The sequence below is a fragment of the Centruroides vittatus genome, unplaced genomic scaffold, assembly GCF_030686945.1.
Source record: "Centruroides vittatus isolate TY-2023 unplaced genomic scaffold, ASM3068694v2 contig_918, whole genome shotgun sequence".
Classification (NCBI taxonomy): Eukaryota; Metazoa; Arthropoda; class Arachnida; order Scorpiones; family Buthidae; genus Centruroides; species Centruroides vittatus.
In genome coordinates this window covers 1,449,066-1,469,330 of record NW_027122605.1, presented here as the reverse complement: position 1 = coordinate 1,469,330, position 20,265 = coordinate 1,449,066, and the positions used below count along the sequence as shown (strand labels likewise).

Here is a 20,265-nt window from a genome sequence, read left to right as displayed (position 1 = left end):
ATATAATTATTAATGAATAAAAATTTATTTTAAAAAAAATTAACGGTATTACTTTATAACTTTTAAATATTAACAGTAAATTTTTAATAAAATAATTTGTTAAATAATTTTAATAAACAATTTAAATATAAGCCTATTTTTAATTCAAAGAAAGTATACAGACGATACTGTTGTTATTCGAAAGCGATATAATATAAATTTTTAGTTAATTAATAAATTAAGATACATTGCTTTAAATTGTGACTTTTTTAAGTAATGTAAAAACTCTAAAGTACAGTCTCTTCTTCACGTAAAGGTTACGTTCCAAAAAACACATCGTTAGTCGAAAACAAAAATAAATACTGTATGAAATGTATACAGTATATTTGTATATTGTAAAGTAAAATGTACAGATAAAAGGAAAAGAAAGAATAAATGAAACAAAAGAAAATGTACAGAAGTATATCAAGCTAATGTTACACACAGTAACAGTAATCTTTCAAATATCGTAGTGTCTACCAGAAAATATGCAATAAAATTTTATTATAAAACCTTTAAAAATTAAAGGAGATGGTGAAATTTGAGTTGCTTTATGAAGGAGATGATATGCCGATAGAATCGAATTGTTGAGTTCCGTCTATAGGCAATTTTTATTTAATCAAAGAAGACACAGTGTATCCAAAATATTTTTGAAACCCGCTTTATTTCATATCACGTGTTCCAGAACACACTGTGACGACCAGATCTTTCCTTCGAGGCTACTAGACCGTCAGGTAAAAATCGTTCCTTTAAAAACACATAAAAAAAACATCCAATTAAAATGATAAAATTAAAAATCGGACTGGCGGGTCTTACAGACATCTTCAGGTTCTGTCCTATCCAATAAGGGACTTCCACACCTTTACATTCACGTGAGGAGCGCTGTTTAAAGTAGATTTCGGCGATAGCCCTCTGGTGACGAATTAACGTATAAATTTTTAATTGTTGAGTTCCGTCTTTAGGCAATTTTTACCTGACGGTCTAGTAGCCTCGAAGGAAAGGTTTGGTCGTCACAGTGTGTTCTGGAACACGTGATATGAAATAAAGCGGGTTTCAAAAATATTTTGACAGATGTGTCTTCTTTGATTATATAGAACCGAATTGCTTCTTCTTCAGGGACCAATATCTTCTTCTGAACCACGTTTTCAGACTAGAAATGCTACAAAACGTGAGCTGCTTGAATTCAAATTTTAACAATTTCCGTGGTTTCGCTTTACTCGCATTGGCCAACATATGTGCAAAATATCCTAAGTCAAAGAGTGTCTGTAATCGCGATCAACGAAATGATTATTTTATTTATCAGTCTTAAATTATTTGAAAAAATCTACAAATACATCCAATTAAAAAACCATTGTCTATCGGCAAGCACTTTCAACATTTTATAAACAGGCAAAGAAGAGATCGTAGTTTTGGAACATTAGAATAAACAGAACATAGAACATTAGAACACGGAGAGATATTAATTCTAAAAACGAACAACAACAGTTGTATTGAAGGAAACGCGAATATACTTTACAAGGCGATACGAGTATAATAAAATAAATATTATTTATTTATTTGAAAACCCCATACATAAAATTAATTTTTAGGAGGGGGGTAATATACTTGGGTGACATACTTGATTACTTTAGTTAATAAGTTGTATTTACACTAGATAGTCTCAACTGAGTCGTTGTTAGAGAATAGTCCATGTATTCTGTCGGCTGGTTCTTTACAAATAACATTTTTAGTGCATGTTGGTAAACGTAAGTAATCGAATTCCTCCCAATCAAACATATTGTGATTCAGGTTCCCTTTATACAGTAAGGACACGCAACTGATGAACTTAAATCTATACACATATTTTTCCATACTAGACGAAACTTATTTAGTTGAGTCTGAATAATCGTCTTTTTAATTATGAACGGCAGTTGCAGATAATAAATGTAAAAAACACCGACAATTGTCTAATATTTCCGGGTACCATGTATGATACTTAGCCTTGAAAACCATACCACTATCTTCTCTGAGAAAAGATTGTCGAACTCGTATAAGATTGTGTTTGTATATTTTAAAACATCTGAAGATGAGTCTTGATCTTTTATTACAAAAAATAAATAAGTACATTCACATAAATAAAGTGTAACATTTATAAGTTGAAAACAAAGATTGAAATCTCTAAGATATCAATAATGAATAATTTCATATTATTTATAAACAATTAAAAATTGCGCTTAGATACTAGCTGTTATAAATTAAAAATGGCTATAACGAAAGATGAAACTGAGTTAGAAAAAAAGCAATTGATTTTGCCTGGTAATATTTAAATATAAATTATTTGATTGACATTCTACACCAGTTTAATAATTTGTCTTTTTTTTTAAATTTTGTAGTATTCGAAGAATATCAAAAGGCTCGCTTAAAGTTTGCTCAATCAATATCTGATCTTGCAGCAAACCCAAGTGATTATGCTGCCCTAAAAGCTGCAGGTAGAATAAGTAATAGAGTGTTAAGATGAACTTTCTATTAATATATTAATTTTAATTAATCTACATTAGGAGCAATTCCCTTGCTTTGTACATTATTCATGGATATTATGCCTTCCATACAACGAACAGCAATTGTAGCAATGGGAAGATTAGCATCCTATAATATAGATATTGCTGAAGAAATTATCAGAAGAAATATTTTGCCTTTGTTAGTTGAAAAACTTAAGAAAGAAAGCGTAAATATACATTTACCATTCAAACATTTTAAAAATATTTAAGCTCGTTTATAATTTATTTTTAACGTAAATCATAGAATCGTATCACTGAGATTCCGAATTCGGAACAACTATATAAGCGTGCTGCTTCTTATCTTCTTCGATCAATAGCAAAACATGATGTTAATCTAGCTAAAATAATAGTTAAAACGAATGCTTTAGAAGCTCTTCAAATCTGTATTAAGGATCCTGATCCACTTGTGAAAGAATCCGCTATTCTAACTCTGACCAATATTGCTAAGCATTCTGAAGGTATGTCCTAATTAAAATAGAGTAGAAGTTCGTTAATCCGGCATCCTCTGATAAGTAGCCTGTGATCTGAACTTGTACGATAATAATCCGGCATGCTAGTATTACACAAATCGGAATTTGTTTGGACACGTGATGAACACGATTAGACGCAATTTTCCACAATTCTGTAATGTGGCCAAAATTCTGCAATTCGCGGTTTTGCAGGTTTATAAAATCTAATCTTAATATAATGAGGGAATTTATTGTATTTTCTTCAGGCTGATTAAAAAGCCTGTTTAAAAAAATCGTAATGATATAGCACTGGTATAAAGTGTATAGTAATCTCCGCATCGTTCAGATCGCATATAACTTACCGAATTTTACGAAATACAAAAACGTCTCGTAGTTCGGCATAACTGTGGTTTCATAGGTCCCGAATTAAAAAATTTCTATCGTATTATACAAATTATCGTTAATATTCAGTGGCGCGTTATCCTATGGATAAAAAGGGCAATTGCCTTTATACTAGGTTTGGGGCCCACCAACAAGGGCCCCAAACCAATCTTATATAAGAAAAACTATTTCCTTTAAAAAATTTTCTCAAACAAAAATGTCTGAAGTCAACACTACGTAGGCGCCCTATGAAGCTATAACGCGCCACCGTTAATATTATAAGTTTTCAAAAATAAACTAATAAAATATTGCATTTTTATAGAATTGGCTATTGAAATAGCTTCTGAAAAATATGAAATAATACCAATGCTAATACAGTCGATCCATGATTATGATTTGCCAGTTCTAAGAGCAGTAGCTTCAGTTATTTTTGAAATAAGCAAACATTCATTTCAGTTAGCTTTGATATTACAAAGAAATGAAATTATTCCTGCTCTTGAAAAATTAATAGAACAAGACGATCCAAAATTAATGGTTCGTTTGCTTTCTCCATTAACTTTTGCATTCTAAAGCTAATGTTTTTTTTTTTTTTCTTTTAGAATATTCTATTGCCTATTTTAACTCAATTAAGCCGTTATGAAGACAATTTCGCAATGAAATTAGCTACAGAAATACATTCCATTGAAACTGCAATTAAAGAATTAAGTAACGAAGATATCAGCTGTCGTAAGAATTGCTGTGTCTATTTGTTAGAATGTGTCAAACATTCAGATGATGTAAAATACAATAATTAAAAAATTATTTTTTTATTTTAAAATTTAACATTTCCGTATTAAATATGTATATTTTCTTTATAAGTTGGCTCAGAAAGTGATCGATGAAGGAGGCATATCTAAAATGATAGAATATATAAAGAAACATGAACAAGAATATAGAATTCCAGGTATAACGTTTCTGTGCAATTTAGCAATAAGAAATGAAGCTATGGCTGGCCTAATCATCACGGAGAAGGTATTTTATACAAATGTTAATTTATATGAAACTTCTCATAACAATTGTTGAATTTTTCGTCCTTAGGCAATTTTTACTTAATCAATCAAAGAAGACAGTCTGTGTCTTCTTTGATTGATTAAGTTCTCATAATAACTTACGTATGTGTGTGTATATAGGCTTTAGAAGTATTATGTTTGGTATTAGAATCAGATCCACTCGAAGAATTGAAAGAAATTGTTGTCAAAACGCTTGGTTATCTTGGTAGTTATAATACAAAATTTACTAGAGAAATAACAAAAACTGATGCAATTTTTTTGATTGCCTCTCTTGCTGCAAATCCAGTCTTATATCCTGAAATAAAATCAACAGTAAGAAATCAATTTCTAATATACATGGAAAAATTTTAGACTATTTTCAAAATATTTACTTTTTACAGTGCAATAAATCATTGAAAAGAATGCTGAAGTATTGTATGCATCTTCGAACTTTAGAGAAAATTATGGATATTGTACAAGATGATATATTAGAATTGGTGTTATTACAGTTCGCTAAGGTCTATTTCTATATTTTTCATTTAATTATTATTATTATTACAGTTTCTAGAGGAAATTCAACTAATTCAACTTACTATAAAAAATATAACAATATACAGTTTTCTCACTCTGCTGCCATTCAGTAGGAGTAGGCAAGAAATGAAGTACGATACTCAGTCTCAAATTAATTTTGAAATATTACGAGAATCCGGTCGGATCGAAACCGAATTTCTCACAATTTATAATTAAATAACTCTAAATTATATTAAAAAAGAGAAAATTGTATCGTTAATTTTTAAGATCATATTATTCGTATTTACAACTGATTGATAAAACTTGAGTGAAAACATTTTTTAGTATCAAAATATTTAATTTTTCATAACCTTAAAATGTACTGTGATAATTAGATATGGACGAATATTATCCGCGAATACTCAAATACTAGAAGGTTTACGAGATTCGTAATCTCCAATATTACGTTGATAAAAAATAAATTCGAATACTACGAGTACCTTCAATATAGAATCATACGTATAATTTGGAGGATCAAGAAATACCCAAAGGAAGCTAATTCAAAAAATTTTAGATACAGCTTAGGCGACCACCTGCATTCGACTGGCACCTGTCAAAACGGGCAAAAATTTCTGGCACGGAATAGTTTATACATGGAGTCTTCGTATACGTTACCCGTATTAAACGACCACCTGTCTAAAAAACCACTTTTTGAAGGGACCGTAGGTGGTCGCCATAGACAGGTTTTACTGTATTTGAATAATTAATAAGTATCTTTTATTAACACGTACATAATTTCGGTTATTTTAAGTGATATTTTTCCATCTGTAATATGTATATTTACAGATAGATTATGAATAATATTTAGAAAACATTGATATTAGAGTAGAGAGTCGTTTATCCGAACACCGGTTATCCGAATGCTTTCCAGTCGGACTGTGTCGTGCTGCATCGAACTTTTTTTGATACTAGATTTACTTCTAAAGTATAATTTTTATGTTTTTATATTTTTCAATATATTTATTTTGTTTGTACAAAATAAAGATATAATTTTTAACGATACAATAGCCTCGATTATTATTATAAAAATTTTCGTTAGGCTTAAAATCGACGAAAATTCAACACGAAGCGACACGCAACGGAGAAAAATTTCAACATCGGACAGGTTATATATTTTTTCGTACATGATCGGTTATCCGAAAAATCAGTTATTCGAACAACCCCAGTCCCCAATTGCTTCGGATAAACGACTCTACTCTATTTTAGTAATGCTCCTTCAACTACATAAATAATTTCTTGTTTCCTGAAAGGTTAACTACTGTATAATGTTTCTAATAAGTAAAACTATTAAACATGTAATTTGTATATATAATGGTAATTAATTTAATTCAATTAATTCCGTAGTGTTTAATTTAAAATATTCAAAACATAATATTTTTGAATACATTTCATTCTTATTAGATACTAAGAGTAGACGGTAAATTACGAAGACGATTTATCATTTCTGGCACTTTTAAAAAAGTAGAAGAAATGAAATTTCCACCCGGTTCGAAAGCTCGAAATGCTATTAAATCAATCAATTTATGCTTCCCACCGGATTTGATCAGGTTTATAAAATTAGATTACTACAATTTCTACAAAACTAGAATTCTAGAAAACTACAATTTCTTGTGTTTTATCAAATATTGCATTAATTGATATTTAACAGATATTATGCAACTGACTATTTGGATGAATTGTTATTGAAAGTAGAGAATTTCGAACCATCAACCCCACCGCCATCAGAGCAATCACTTGAAATTTCTTTCTCGCAAAAAGAAAATATGTCAATTAATGAACATGAGTCAATTAATGAATATGACTAACTACGAATTTAAAAAAAAACTAAATAAAAAAACTTTTAAAGTTTATTTTGAAAAATCGGAAAATTTAAATACATTTATAAATTCAAAATGTTTTAAAATGCTGTATAATAATGATTTATATTTCAAAATTCTCAGAAATAAAAAAATATTTTAAATTTAAGGACTAAATTTTGAAAAATGAAATTATATTAATATGGTTTCATATAAATCTTAAATAATAAAAAATCCAATAACGACTTGCATAACTTTCTCGGCTGTTATGAGTTTTTATTTAAAAAAATAACTTTTACATTATTAAGCAAAATAAATAAAATGTGTGTGTGACGCCATCTGTTTTCAGATTTTTTATAAAACTTTTTATAGTATTAATTACTATAAAATGACAAAAAGCTTAATTTTGAGCGTAGGAATGGGTTTTATGAAAAACTATAAATGTTAGTAACGAATAAAATTATTAAGTCTTACCCCTCTCGACCCATATAACAAACGACCCTTCTCTATCTCCCCAGTCCCAAAACCTTTAGACACCAAAATTTAATAGCATCAATGTCCCTTATATACAAGCCACCATGCCAAATTTCGTTTCTTAATGTTCGTTACCCCACCATGAGATATTAAGCCGCATGTATTCATGGAATTTTTTGTCGTTTTTTTAATTTACTTTTTTGGATTCGGATCTCAAAACGTGGAGATTTGGAAAAAAACTCGGAGGATCAAATATGACACGATTTCATTATTTTCTCTTGTCATGTATATGTTTAGGCTCAAAGATCGAAAACGCTCATTGAGCGAAAGAACAGCCACAACACGTTGTGGCTAATTCAAAACGACCACAAAGCGAAATTCGCGTCGTGGCTCTCATGATATTTGACCACTACACGTTGTGGTGATTAAAAAAGCCATAACGCGTTCTGAACGTTAGCTGATGCAACCGCGATACGATGGACAGGTTGAAATTGGCTCGAATGTTTTAGTTAGGATTCCTGATATTGATCGGGGACGTGCAGCTCCCACAAATGTTTTAGCTGTTGTTATGAGCATTAATCCATCAGGACTCTATCGGTTAGGAAACAAGGAAGGTCTTTTTGATCGACTTTACGCTCGTAATAAATTTACAATTTCTGACAGTAACTTTATTAATATTCAGGACGTACCCTCAACTTCATTAACACTTTGCTCAGCATCCATGTTAACATCTGGGAGTGAGCAAGGGTTTATAATATTTCGCTGTAAAGGATACTATATTGATAAAAAACGTAAATGTCGCTCAAAGAACATAAAATGTAACTCGAAATGTCACGGTAATAGTTGTTTTAAAAATAAATAACTCTGCAACATCCTTGATTCTCATTAAAAAACTGATTTAATAAAACTTCCTGACAAAGGAATTATTTTTAGCAAATTAGTTGTTTGAAAATGTTGACATCTCGAGCACCGTAACAGATTTTCAGGATAAATAAATGTTGAAAAGTAACCAAGTTATATTTCTGTATATGGTGAATAATTTTGTTATCGATTTTTATAAGATAATCGAAGATAAATAAATCATAACGATAAAGAAAGTTTTATTTTCTTATCATCACCTCGTTATTAGTTGACATCCAGAACTTGTGGTGGCTTTTAACCATAACAAATCTGTCGCACAGTTGTTTTTAACTTTAGCAGCTGATTTTTACGTCATCGTGTAGAGTACAGCTTACCCAGCACACAGTGAAAATATGACAATCGGTCATATTATAAAATTCCACATTCACTTTTTGTCAATAAGTATTGAAAGTAAAACAATTATTTCCAATATTACTTCAACCACACAAATAATATAGCTGTAATTAGAAGTATCATAAAAATTAAATAATATTTTTATCGTTAATTATTATTATTTACATTCACATGATTGTGTTTCATAGACGATTCCTAAAAATAACAACACAATTTTGATCTTAACAAGAATTCATGTAGCGTTAACCGATTTACATAGTTTTTAATGTATATTTATGTTTTAAATAATTAAGAATAAAAGCAATAAGGTATATTTATAATGCTGTACAAGAGCGTGAAATACAATTATCTCAGTATAAAGAAAAAATATCAATAATTTCCTAGTTTCTATTTTTGTTGAAACTGTTAATACTAGCAAAACTTTTATAACTGATTTTTGAATAAAATGATAAATAATTTTTTGTGTTTCAGTTACTTGCGATGATGCTTCGTTTGAATTTGTTCGCTGTAGAAATAACAGCGATTGTAGAAGATATTGTGGAGTTTTTGGAGGAATGTGTACTGGCTTTCAATGTTATTGTTATGTTCGCTGATTTTTCCTAGAATTTGCAAGTTTCTGTTCATTATTCGGTTTGTTCACAATATCACTTTCCAATTAGTTCTGTCACAATCATTACAATTTTGAATCGCATTCATACTGAATCAAATTTCTAAATATTTCTATAAACGCTATTTATATTTATTTATGTTTCTAGAATATCGGCAGTTGTAATAAAAGGAATAATTTCATTTTGAATTAGACTTTTGAAATCGGAGGATAAAGGTTACGTTCAATTAGTGTATAACAAACTCTATAAATTAAGTTTAAAAACACAGTTATACATTATACAAAAATGGACACTTATACATATAACTGTCCATTATTGAACCTAATTTATAGTGCTGAAAAATCTGTTTTCTCCTTTTTAGGGTTGTCTCAAAATCCTCATTTGTTTCAAGGCTATCAAACGTTAATTCTAAAAGTGTGTCGTGAACAATGCATACAAGAAGATTGGTCTCTGCTGAAAAAGAATAAGCATTTTCAATTATACCATATTATTAAAACCACTTTTATGAGCGAAAATTATTTGTTTATGGATATAAATTATTATGTGAAACGTTTAATTCTTCAATTATAGTGTGGTGGTCAAAATTATATTTCTGACTTATAATAGTAGACTAATAATAGATCCTGATAGAATTTGTAGTAATTGTAACGTGCAAGTGTATGAAAGTCGGGAATATGTACTTTTCTATCGTGTGAAATTTGAAGCAAGGGGCCGTGCATAAATTACGTAAGGTAGTTTGGGGTGGGTGGGGGTCAAGGATTTCTTACGATTTCTTGCTCAGGGGTAGGGGGTAACAGATCTCGTCTTACGTAATATTCTTATTTTTATTTTTTGATTTCATTGAGTGGTGGTGTTTTGAATTTGGCTTTAATTGGGCTGTTACTGTGAAGAACGCTCTTTGTACTAACTCCATCTCGTGTGACGTGATAGAATAATAAACGTAAAAATGCAAAAAATAAACTTAGATTATGTTTATCAAAGATTCTTCAAGTCATATAAAAAAAAACGCATGCCGACAAGAAAAGTGATAACGTTCGAAAAGATGCAAATCTTGTATGGATCGAAGCAAAAGCTCGATACGGCACTGATACGAAAGGGTTCACTACTTTTATACAACAAGGTATAAATCGTCACTAAATGATATTTAAAAAACCAAAAATGAACTAGGTATAGCCAAACGAATTTGATTTAAAAAAAAGCAAAAAAATGCCAATTACCAGCGAAAGTTCAGAGCTGCTCGAAAAAACAAGCTGAAATTGATGTGTGAATCTAATGTGGCTGCAACCTCAATTTCGAAATTAAAAAAAAAATGCTGGGAGATCGCGCATCAAAGAGGAGCAGTCGGTTTTGTTACAAACTATTACGGAAATAGCTTCTTTTGGAGGTGCAACGCACGATCGTCGCCGCACAGATGAAATAAGAGCATGTAAAACTCTCGACGAGTTGCATACAAAACTTTTGGAAGAAGGTTTCAATTTATCTAGAAGCGCTACATATTTGCGACTTTTTCCGCGAAATTCTAATACCATCGAAGGAAAAACACATGTAACAACTACTCCCGTGAAATTATGCCGAGCTCAAAATGATAGCCATAAAACTCATCCCGATAGTCGGTTTTGTACAGCCTCGATACGTGCTTTACAATCGCTAGTTTCTGCTCTTGTACCGAAACAAGTTGCATTTATTTTACAAGATGATAAGGCACGGGGGCCTATCGGTCTAAAAGCAGCGCAAGAACAATCGCCTATCCTAATGCACGTAGAGTACAGAGTAAAGCTTCCCGATCACGATTTTATTGTATCGGAAAGACACAAACTGATCCCATCAGTTAATGCAGGTATAGTGGTTAATAGACGGCAAGGACTAGGAGATCCTGAAGCAGTGAGTTACTCAGGGGTAACTTATATTGCCATAAGAAGTAGAAAACACGATAAATCAACTGCTGCCGGCCATGTCGCAGATTTTGAGCACCTATTAAAGCTGAAAGAATTTGACAGTATAATGAAAATTAATGATCAAATAAAGCCAGTAGTCATAATTTCATCTGACGGAGGACCAGATGAAAATCCAAGGTAAAATTGTATTTCTTCATAGTTTCATACAAATACATGATCTTAGAATTTATTTCATAAAGTTTTACGTGCACATTTTGATAATTTTATTAAGTAAAAATAATTGTTAATATTCAAACTTGATGCACTCTTCATAGTCACTAATGCTCCAGGTCGTAGCGCTTTTAATCGTGTAGAGAGGAGGATGGCACCTCTCAGTAGACAGCTTTCAGGTGTAATTCTAAAATACTATTACTTTGGCAATCACTTAGATAGTTCTGGAAAGACTGTAGACAAAAACTTGGAGCTAAAAAATTTCGAAGCTGCTGGAAGCACTCTTGCTAGTATTTGGAGTGAAATTGTAAGGTCGCCGACTGGTGGGGATAAGTTAATCCCCTGTCAGGATGAGCCTACGGGACGTGATGGTGAGCAAATGATGACAGGTGTTTTACATAAGAAAACCCGTTTATTGGATAACATATATGCTTACATCCACAATAGACATTCCACTTCTCTACAGTCTTCAGAGTGGCGAGGATTTCCCTTCCGTCAAAGCCCCGGGGCGGACGAGATGAGATCGCTGGACCGATGCTCGCAGAGGTGCTGAGGCGTCGTACGTCGTTGGCGGCGACACAACACAATACAGATCACGGCTCTTTGCGGGATGCGGAGGAGACTCTCCCCGACCTTGGAGATTCCGATTTTTATAGTTCTTCGCTCGCTATTCCGATTTCCGATTGGCCCATCATCCCCTTTCCGGTTTTCCGATTGGTCTTTCCCTTGTTTCTAAGCGAAACTCGGGACGTCCCGGGTCATGGGAAAGGTCCGATTCGGAGTGTCCATCTGGCGTCTTTTTGACCATTGTGTTCGGAGACTGTTGACAAATTTACAAGACTCGAACTCATAATTTAGCCCGTTAATTGCGATTTCTGTCATCTAGGAACTTTTACGATTCAAGCGCGATGGTTTTCTATCTATTAACTGTCCCCCCTTCCGAAGTTGTCTTCTTAGATCGACTATTTATGAGCACTCGAGTCAGAATTTCACCTATTTATGAGTCTTTATGTCATAATTCCATTTATTTATGGACTTTCGTGTCAGAGTTCTACTCTTCCATTTGACATAGATGGATCGTTTTGAACACGTGTTTTGGCACGTGTTCCGGCACGTGTTCCGGCATGTGTTCCGACACTCGTTGTTTACATTTTGCGTCGCGATGTCTAGATCAAGAGTTTTTTTTTCTTTTTCTCTCTCTCTCTTTTCTATATAATTTATTGTTATAATTTAAATGAAAGAATTTCGTGATTTACGGACCTCGTCTGCAATCTCACAAAATGGTTTTCGATGGTCATACCGTGATAGCCGAATTCATTAAGCCTACATATAGTACAGAGAGTTTTGATGAATTGAACCATGATTGGTATATTAAGCACGTATGTGAATCTCAATATCTTCTACAGGTAAATTGAATTTAGGCACAAAAATTTTAATAGATTTTAAAGAATTTTAAATGATGCCTTTTTTTGTTATAAAGATAACTAAGGGCCATGATGTTGAGTGTTGTGGCTTGATTAGAAGTAATATTCGTACGATTTTGCCTACTGGATTTCTTCCTGCTCCTTGCCAAATTACTCATGATGAAATAACAGGGCTACTTAAGGTGCCTCAGACAGTTAATCATATTGACGGAGATACAAGATTCATGCATTTATTCCAAAGATTAAACTTTCAATCGTTTGTTTTATCGCAAACTGGAAATCAGATTAATTTGCCATGTGATTTGCCCTACCATACAGTCAAAAATAAAAGAAGGAACTTCCTCTACATGTCATATGCATTTTACTTCAAAGAAAAAAATTAACGAGCACAATAAACTGACTAATCATAAAGTATCTTTTTCCAAAATAAAACCCGTTCGTATTGAAGCACGTCGAAAAAAAAGAACTAGCCTACTTTGTGTAATAACTGACGATGATACATTAGCGGAGGATGCTGAATGGATGTCTGAAGATGATGTCGAGAGTACAGAATCTCTTGAATTAAAAAACGATGAAGTTTCAGAATCAGACTATTTGCCTGTGATTGAATCACTTGAAAACTGGGTAAAAATCGATGGACAAGTGAAAATTAAAATTAATATAAAAATGACGTTGACGTTGATTAATGATAATAAAAAGATTGTTAATAATTAAATACAGTTCTTAAAATAAATTGCTCATTCGAATTTATTAAGTTTTTATATTTTTAAATTTGTTCACATAAAGTCTTTTATAAATAATAGTACATATTAACTAACTAATTAATAATTATATATTTTGGACCTAAGATTGTTAGGGTTTCATAAAAATTTTTTTGTTAAAATCTTTTTTTGTTAAAATTTAAAAAAATAAATTCAGAATTTTTAACACATTGTCATGTCTGCGCAATGATAGCCTCTTTGATCAATTCCTTTGTATTATATAATTACGATCCCTACCATTATAATAAAATATGTCAACTTAATAATCCATTTTATTAATAGCCAATATATGTTAATTTTATTAAAATGGTTGTAACATATTTCTGGATATTACTACAGTATAATTATTACAAGGAGATCATAGTATAACCTTGTAATGTGTTTGTACTAAACCTTATCTTAATAAAATTGTTTAAAGTTAAAATAACGTAACGTGTGCAGTACATTATCAGGCCTATATTTAAAAAGTCATAGAAATTTTAGATTCTTAATATTCTGTTTTTAAAATATTTCTATTTCAGTAGAATTTTCTAACGTTATGTTTCTCCAGACGAATTGAAAAATATTCGAAATATTTCATTTATTCGAAAACCAAGATTTTAAGTGCCAAGATTCGAAAATCTTGGCACTTAAAATATTTTATGATCTAGGCCAATGGTTCTCAATTTGAAGTCGGGAAATACTAAACTTTGACATTGTTTTCCTCGAAATGCAGTAGAGAGTCGAAAATCGGAATCAATTGGGGACTGGGGTGGTTCAGATTAGTCATTTGTTCCGATTACCAATTATGTACGAAAAAATATATTAACCTGTCCGATGTTCAAATTTTTCTCCGTTGCGTGTCGCTTCGTGTTGAATTTTCGTCGATTTTAAGCCTAACGAAAATTTTTATAATAATAATCGAGGCTATCGTATCGTTAAAAATTATTTCTTCATTTTGTACAAACAAAATAAATATATTGAAGAATATAAAAACATGAAAATTATACTTTAGAAGTAAATTTAGTATCAAAAACGTTCGATTCAGCACGACACAGTCCGACTGAAAATCGTGCCGATTACCGGCGATTCCGATTACCGGCGTTCCGATTAACGACTCTCTACTGTACTTACAATACATCAGCGTTAAAGCAAGGGTGGCAAACGTTTTTGAAATCAAGCACATTCAGTCTAGTAGATGACGTCATTGGCGTTCGCTAATTACATTCCCATACAAAAATTATTTTACATTGTATTGATTTTTCTTTTGCAACAGTTTTTAAATGTATATTTGTTTTTCGCAGAACACTTGAAGTGGCTTCAAGGAGAATCCGTGTATCGCGGACCACGGATTAGTAACCACAGATCTAGGCTATATCGCAGCTCAACCATTAAGGAAGTTCTCCTTGCTTTTAGTGGCATTACGTTCTACGAAAGTACCGTTATGGTATAAACCGTAAACACGCATTCTGACAGAATGATTTACAATTTTTATTTCAACTTTGTTGAACCACATTATTGGTTGACATAATTCTTTTTCGGGAATTCTTTTTCCATCTTTCTGTTATGTCTTTGGAGTCAGGGGGCGCGATGCGAACGCATTAAATGAGTCAACGAAATTAACAAAATGCATCAATGCATCAATATATAACCGTTTTCTGTTGAGATAAGTAATTGTATTTATTACTTTAAATGCCATTAAAGTTAATCTAGACACATGTTGCCTTACTAATTGAATTAATGCACCCACTCAACCCAATAGTTTCAAACCACAAACGACTCTGGTGCTTCTGGTGAATGTTGCTCCAAGGAAGCATTATGTTAAGCCGTTAGTTTTTGCCATGAAGTCTATACTAACGAAAACGACATCGAAAAAGTTGAAGCTTTCGTGACCTTTAAGAAAACCGTGAATCCGATGTAGAAAAAAAAGCTTTGAGTTATGAGTTCCTCTTAAGTTGGATTTTAATTCTGCCTGTAATGTCTATCGGCGAGCAATTCAGAAACAAAAGTAATTTTGTGATTTGAAAGATGTCGGAAAGAATTCCTAAAAAAGATTATCCAAGCCAATTAAGTGGTCCAACAAAGATGAAATTGTACAACAGTGATTGTAAACCGTTCTGTCGTAATGCGTGTTTACGGTTCATTGTTTTTGCGAAACGTACGAATCTATTCTAAAAGCAAAAAGAAAAAAACGATTTCCATTGTGAATACTCCTATTGAATACATAAAACTCTCCATAGGTGAAACCGGCCGTTTTTGAATCTTTCAAATTAAAGATTTAGAGATTTTACTATATATATTAATTTTTCTAAATTTATTATTTTATTAAATTATAATCACGTGGTGGATTTTTATCTTACCACTCCTCCCCTAGTTGGTCTTTCGTTGTCTTCGTTGGGAATTTGTTGCTGGAGTTGGATAAATTGAGTCAGCAAGGATAAAAATAAGAGACAAATAAAACTTTTATACGTGTTTATTCATTGAAGAGGTACAAACATAAGATGTTACAAATGGGTGACAAGTATTCAAAGGGGTCATAGGTAACGAGAGTAAACAGAGTGTCATCGTACACCACATCCTTCCTGCCTTTCAGGCGCCAAACTTTCGGCACATACATAACAGTCTTTTCTCATAAGCTTCCCTCCCCTAAACAGAGATACATGGTTTATAAATTAATCCTATTATAAATCTAATTCTCGACTTTTGGTTATGTATAGGGGCAATTAAATGTAATATAATTAAATAGACTGTATATTATAAATAAGGTCATTGAATTGCAATGTAAAACACTAATCCGATGTCTAAATCTTCATTTTTAATCGATTTCAATTTATATTTTGTATTCCCAAAAAGCTTGGATTTTATAATTTTATTATTCATTATTACTTTTCTTGCTGCTGTATATAACAGAGGGAAAGTATGAAGATTAATCAAAAAATAATCCCCTCAAAATTTTTACATTTTGGATTCGGCAGATATTGGAACGTTGAAAAATGAGAAAAATTTCGAGTTTTTTCTGTATGTATGGATATTAGTGTGTATGTGTGGGGCATGTTTTAGTTCATCCACCTTAAAGCGTAATAACTCCTGTGCCTATGGTCGAAAGTTTCTGAAATTTTGCAGGAAAGTTTGTGTATTACGCAAATTGATTCTATTACATTTCGGTGGTTAAAGATCAAAAGTATAGGAAGGGGGTAAAATGTCATATCACGAGTGAGATAGGATTAATGAAGATTTTACTCGCTATTAGATTACATTTTTTTAGAAAACTCATTTCTACCCTCAAAATTAAGCTTTTGCCATTTTATAATAATTAATAATATAAAATATTTTAAAATAAAATCTCATAAGAGCTGGGGCCACAGACACTAATTTAACTTTATTGCCGAAAAAGTTACGTAACTCGCTGTTGGCTTTTTTCGAAGATGTGATCGCTTTACACTGAAAATAGCGTCTTCCGTAATTTTAAATAAACGAGCAATAACTTGCTCAAGTTTCCCGGTAACATTTAAAATTTTGGTAGCGCCCTCTGTTATTACATTTAATTAAAAAATCTTTTTATATTTTCAACTATTATAAAATGGCGAATGACGCTTAATTTTTAGGGTAGAGTTGGATTTTATAAAAAATTGTAAATGTTAATAACGACTAAAATCTTCATTAAGTCGACACTACTGGAGATACACACGACCACTTTATCTTCCTAGCCCTTTGTCCTATAACCACGAAAATTTAACAGTATGAATTCTTCTAATACACAAACCTCCGAGCAAAATTTCAGAAATTTGTGACAAAAAGCATGAGAGTTATTATGCTTCAAATAGGGTAAATAAATTCGTGCAACATACAAACATGCACACACACGCATACACGCACTAACATCCATACATACAGAAATTACCCCCGAATTTTTTGGCGTTTCTCGACGTTTCAAGGTCCCAGATTCCAAAAATTTTAAATTCTTCGGGGTCATTTTTTGCCGAATCGCCATACTTTCCTTCTGTTATAACAAATAACATGTTCCAGAAAATAAAAATGCATTAATTGATTTGATTCTATTATTTTATCATTACAAGCGAGATTATTCTAATTATTTGCTAACTTTTATAATCTGGTATATTTAATATATCTATAATATTCATAGGTATAATAATTACATTAATATACAGCTAAAATAAGCTATTGAAATAGGCCTGTATAATTCTCACAGTAAATAAATTCTAGTATTTATTGATCGTATAAGGTCAATAGTTAATCTACATGTTTATTCAAACATCTAGATTAACTATTGATCAGTTTAAGCTTATATATTGTTTATTCAAAATTCGCTCTGAAAAATTCATTTTCTATTTTTAATACAAAAATATTTTAAACCGTGCGCGTTTATTCAATTTTATATCCCGATACAAAAAATGAATACGGAATGTAAAAATAAACAATAAAATCAATATTACGGAATAATTTGGATAATAAAAATGATAAGTAATGTCTATATTTATGAATTTTGAATTTGTTTATAACTAATTTAAATATAAGAAATATTAATAATTCTAGTTTTCAAGATATAAGCATCCAAATTCTTAATTTGGAAAATTAACAAAATCGTTTAGGTCTGCGATTCTCAACCTACTTAGCTCCGCGACCCCCCAAATAGTAAATATAAATGAAATTAATATTTCGCGATCCCACCCAAAGGAATAATAACAGTAAGCCTTACTATTACTAATTGAATTTTGACTGTAATTATAATCGTAATTTTTTTCAAATATTATATAATCACATCGCACTAATTTTATAGATTAAGAAAATATATCCACGTATGGAGAAAATTTTAAATAAAAAACAAATACAACCATCACATTAATTTCTTTTCTTTACATGTGTACTTATTGTAAGTAAAATGTTTATAAGTTTATAATAAATGATTTTTTCTCATAAAATGATTTTATTATTGTTTCGCGATCCCCAGGTTGAGAAACGCTGGTTTAGGTAAATTAGATATAATATAAAATAACAAACTCAAGCTAAAATAGTAAACTATATTCATTTATTTTATTTTATTTTATTTTATTAATCAATATATATTTGTATTTGATTATTTGTGTTGTCGATTTTTTTTATTAACATTTGAGAAAATTGCATCTTATATCTGTAGATCGATGTTGATGAAATAAATTTTGCCATTTATACAAAATGAGTTTTCGATTGCTTACTTGTAATATTGATTAAATGATACTGAATCACGTAAACTCAGCTCGCAACTACAATAGTCATTTGCAGTATTTTCACCGTTATAGAACTTTACAATGTATAAAGAAGAAATTCTTAAATATTATATATACGTACTGTTATTGTTAATAAATATATATAAAATCAGCGAGGGAAAAAGTAAGTAGAGAAATTAGATATATAGTATTTAATAGTACTTTAATATTATCATTTATAATTCTTCTTTACAGAAATCGATAACTATGTTTGGAAAGTGACAGGAACTAGGGTATTTTTTTTCCATTGTCTTAATTAATACTTTTCAATTTTAAATAATGTAAAGTTTATCCAATAAAATTATGTTTCAGTTTGCGGAATTAATAAAATTTGACAAATCTGAAACGGAAATAATTGGAGGTTATAAATATGAAATATTCAAAACAGTACAGAAAAAACTACAGTTTCGGTAAGAATTTTATTGTTAAAGCCTTTAAATATGTAAACGAATGTAATTAAATAATTTATAATTTGAATATTTTTTAACTATTTTATTTTTATTGTCTTAATATATAATATAGCTTATTTAGGTATTGTGTAAGAATAATTTTACTCCTCTCTCTTTTCCCCAAGCTTTACTCCAATAGAAGAAAAAATAAAAAATATTTTATAACATCAGATTGATATAAAAAATATAACAATACTTCAGTTATTAATTTCCTTGTTCAAATTATCGTCTATTATTTCAATTATTCAATTAATATACGACGGTATTCACTCGAGTTTTTATAAGCAGAATTTTCAAAAATCCCTTCTTAGTTTACAGTACTGTACATTTTCATGACGTACCCTAATTGTGTACCATAATTTCAACTTTCAACTCCTAACCGTTTGAGCTTTGCGCTTATTATTATGATTAACTCATCTCGATTATATATATACATACACAATTTTTTTAATTTATTTTAAATTTAAATTATTTTTTAATTGAAATAAATAAATATACAGTTTGAACTAATGATATAAATATCACATTGTACTCATACACTATAAGTTTTAGTCATTATTCTTATTAGTCAAAATTTTGAATATAATAAACGGTCTGGGTCGCACAATTGCGAGACACGTTTTACACCCCACGTATATATGACCCTGTAAAAATTCAACTTAACTCTATCTTCTGTTTTATGTAACATTTTTCTTTAACTCGTTCATACTTTTCAGTCACATCAAATTTCTTATGAAAAACTTCAATTTTTCCTGTTGTAAACAAAATTAAAATTATGAAAGAATAATAACTCTATAATTTATTATTTTTTAAAATTATTTCCGCTCTATGCGCATTAAGAGGCCTTTTTTAACAGGCTTATTTATGGGTTTGGCCAAGCCCACAATGGACGGGTGGTGATGGGCTTCCAACAATGTTTTCAGTAGCTATACCAGCAATAGAAAAAGACTGTGGTTGCCAAAGGACAATACTTTGAAGGACACGTTGCTTGATTTGTCAATTGTACACATATTTTGAATAATAAACCAATTCCGGAAACTTTTTGAAGCTACTTTATATACTCGATCTCATTAGCATCTATTAACTTCAAAGATATTATAGACAATCGTTTCAAATAATTTATAAAATTTCGTGTAGGTATCGATTAGTTGTTCCTTTGGCAGCAGAT

General features: G+C 30.8%; 1 protein-coding gene across 1 annotated transcript; it reads left to right on the top strand.

Moving 5' to 3' along the window:
- The first annotated feature begins 2,184 nt into the window (after window positions 1–2,184).
- LOC136984386 (sperm-associated antigen 6-like) lies at window positions 2,185–6,943 on the top strand. The gene is made up of 11 exons (XM_067281355.1): window positions 2,185–2,313; window positions 2,391–2,486; window positions 2,556–2,722; window positions 2,800–3,013; window positions 3,708–3,919; window positions 3,985–4,161; window positions 4,244–4,396; window positions 4,555–4,746; window positions 4,815–4,931; window positions 6,385–6,530; window positions 6,632–6,943. Exons 1-11 carry the CDS (start codon window positions 2,259–2,261, stop codon window positions 6,786–6,788), a joined length of 1,686 nt encoding a protein of 561 aa, XP_067137456.1. The 5' UTR covers window positions 2,185–2,258; the 3' UTR covers window positions 6,789–6,943.
- Window positions 6,944–20,265: the final 13,322 nt, after the last annotated feature.

What these genes read in the sequence shown, in the direction of transcription:
- LOC136984386 (XM_067281355.1), top strand. Translation starts at nt 2,259, where the DNA reads ATGGCTATAACGAAAGATGAAACTGAGTTAGAAAAAAAGCAATTGATT. An exon ending in GTGTCAAACATTCAGATGAT is followed by an intron (nt 4,162 to 4,243) that starts GTAAAATACAAT and finishes TTTCTTTATAAG; the next exon opens with TTGGCTCAGAAAGTGATCGA. An exon ending in GCCTAATCATCACGGAGAAG is followed by an intron (nt 4,397 to 4,554) that starts GTATTTTATACA and finishes GTGTGTATATAG; the next exon opens with GCTTTAGAAGTATTATGTTT.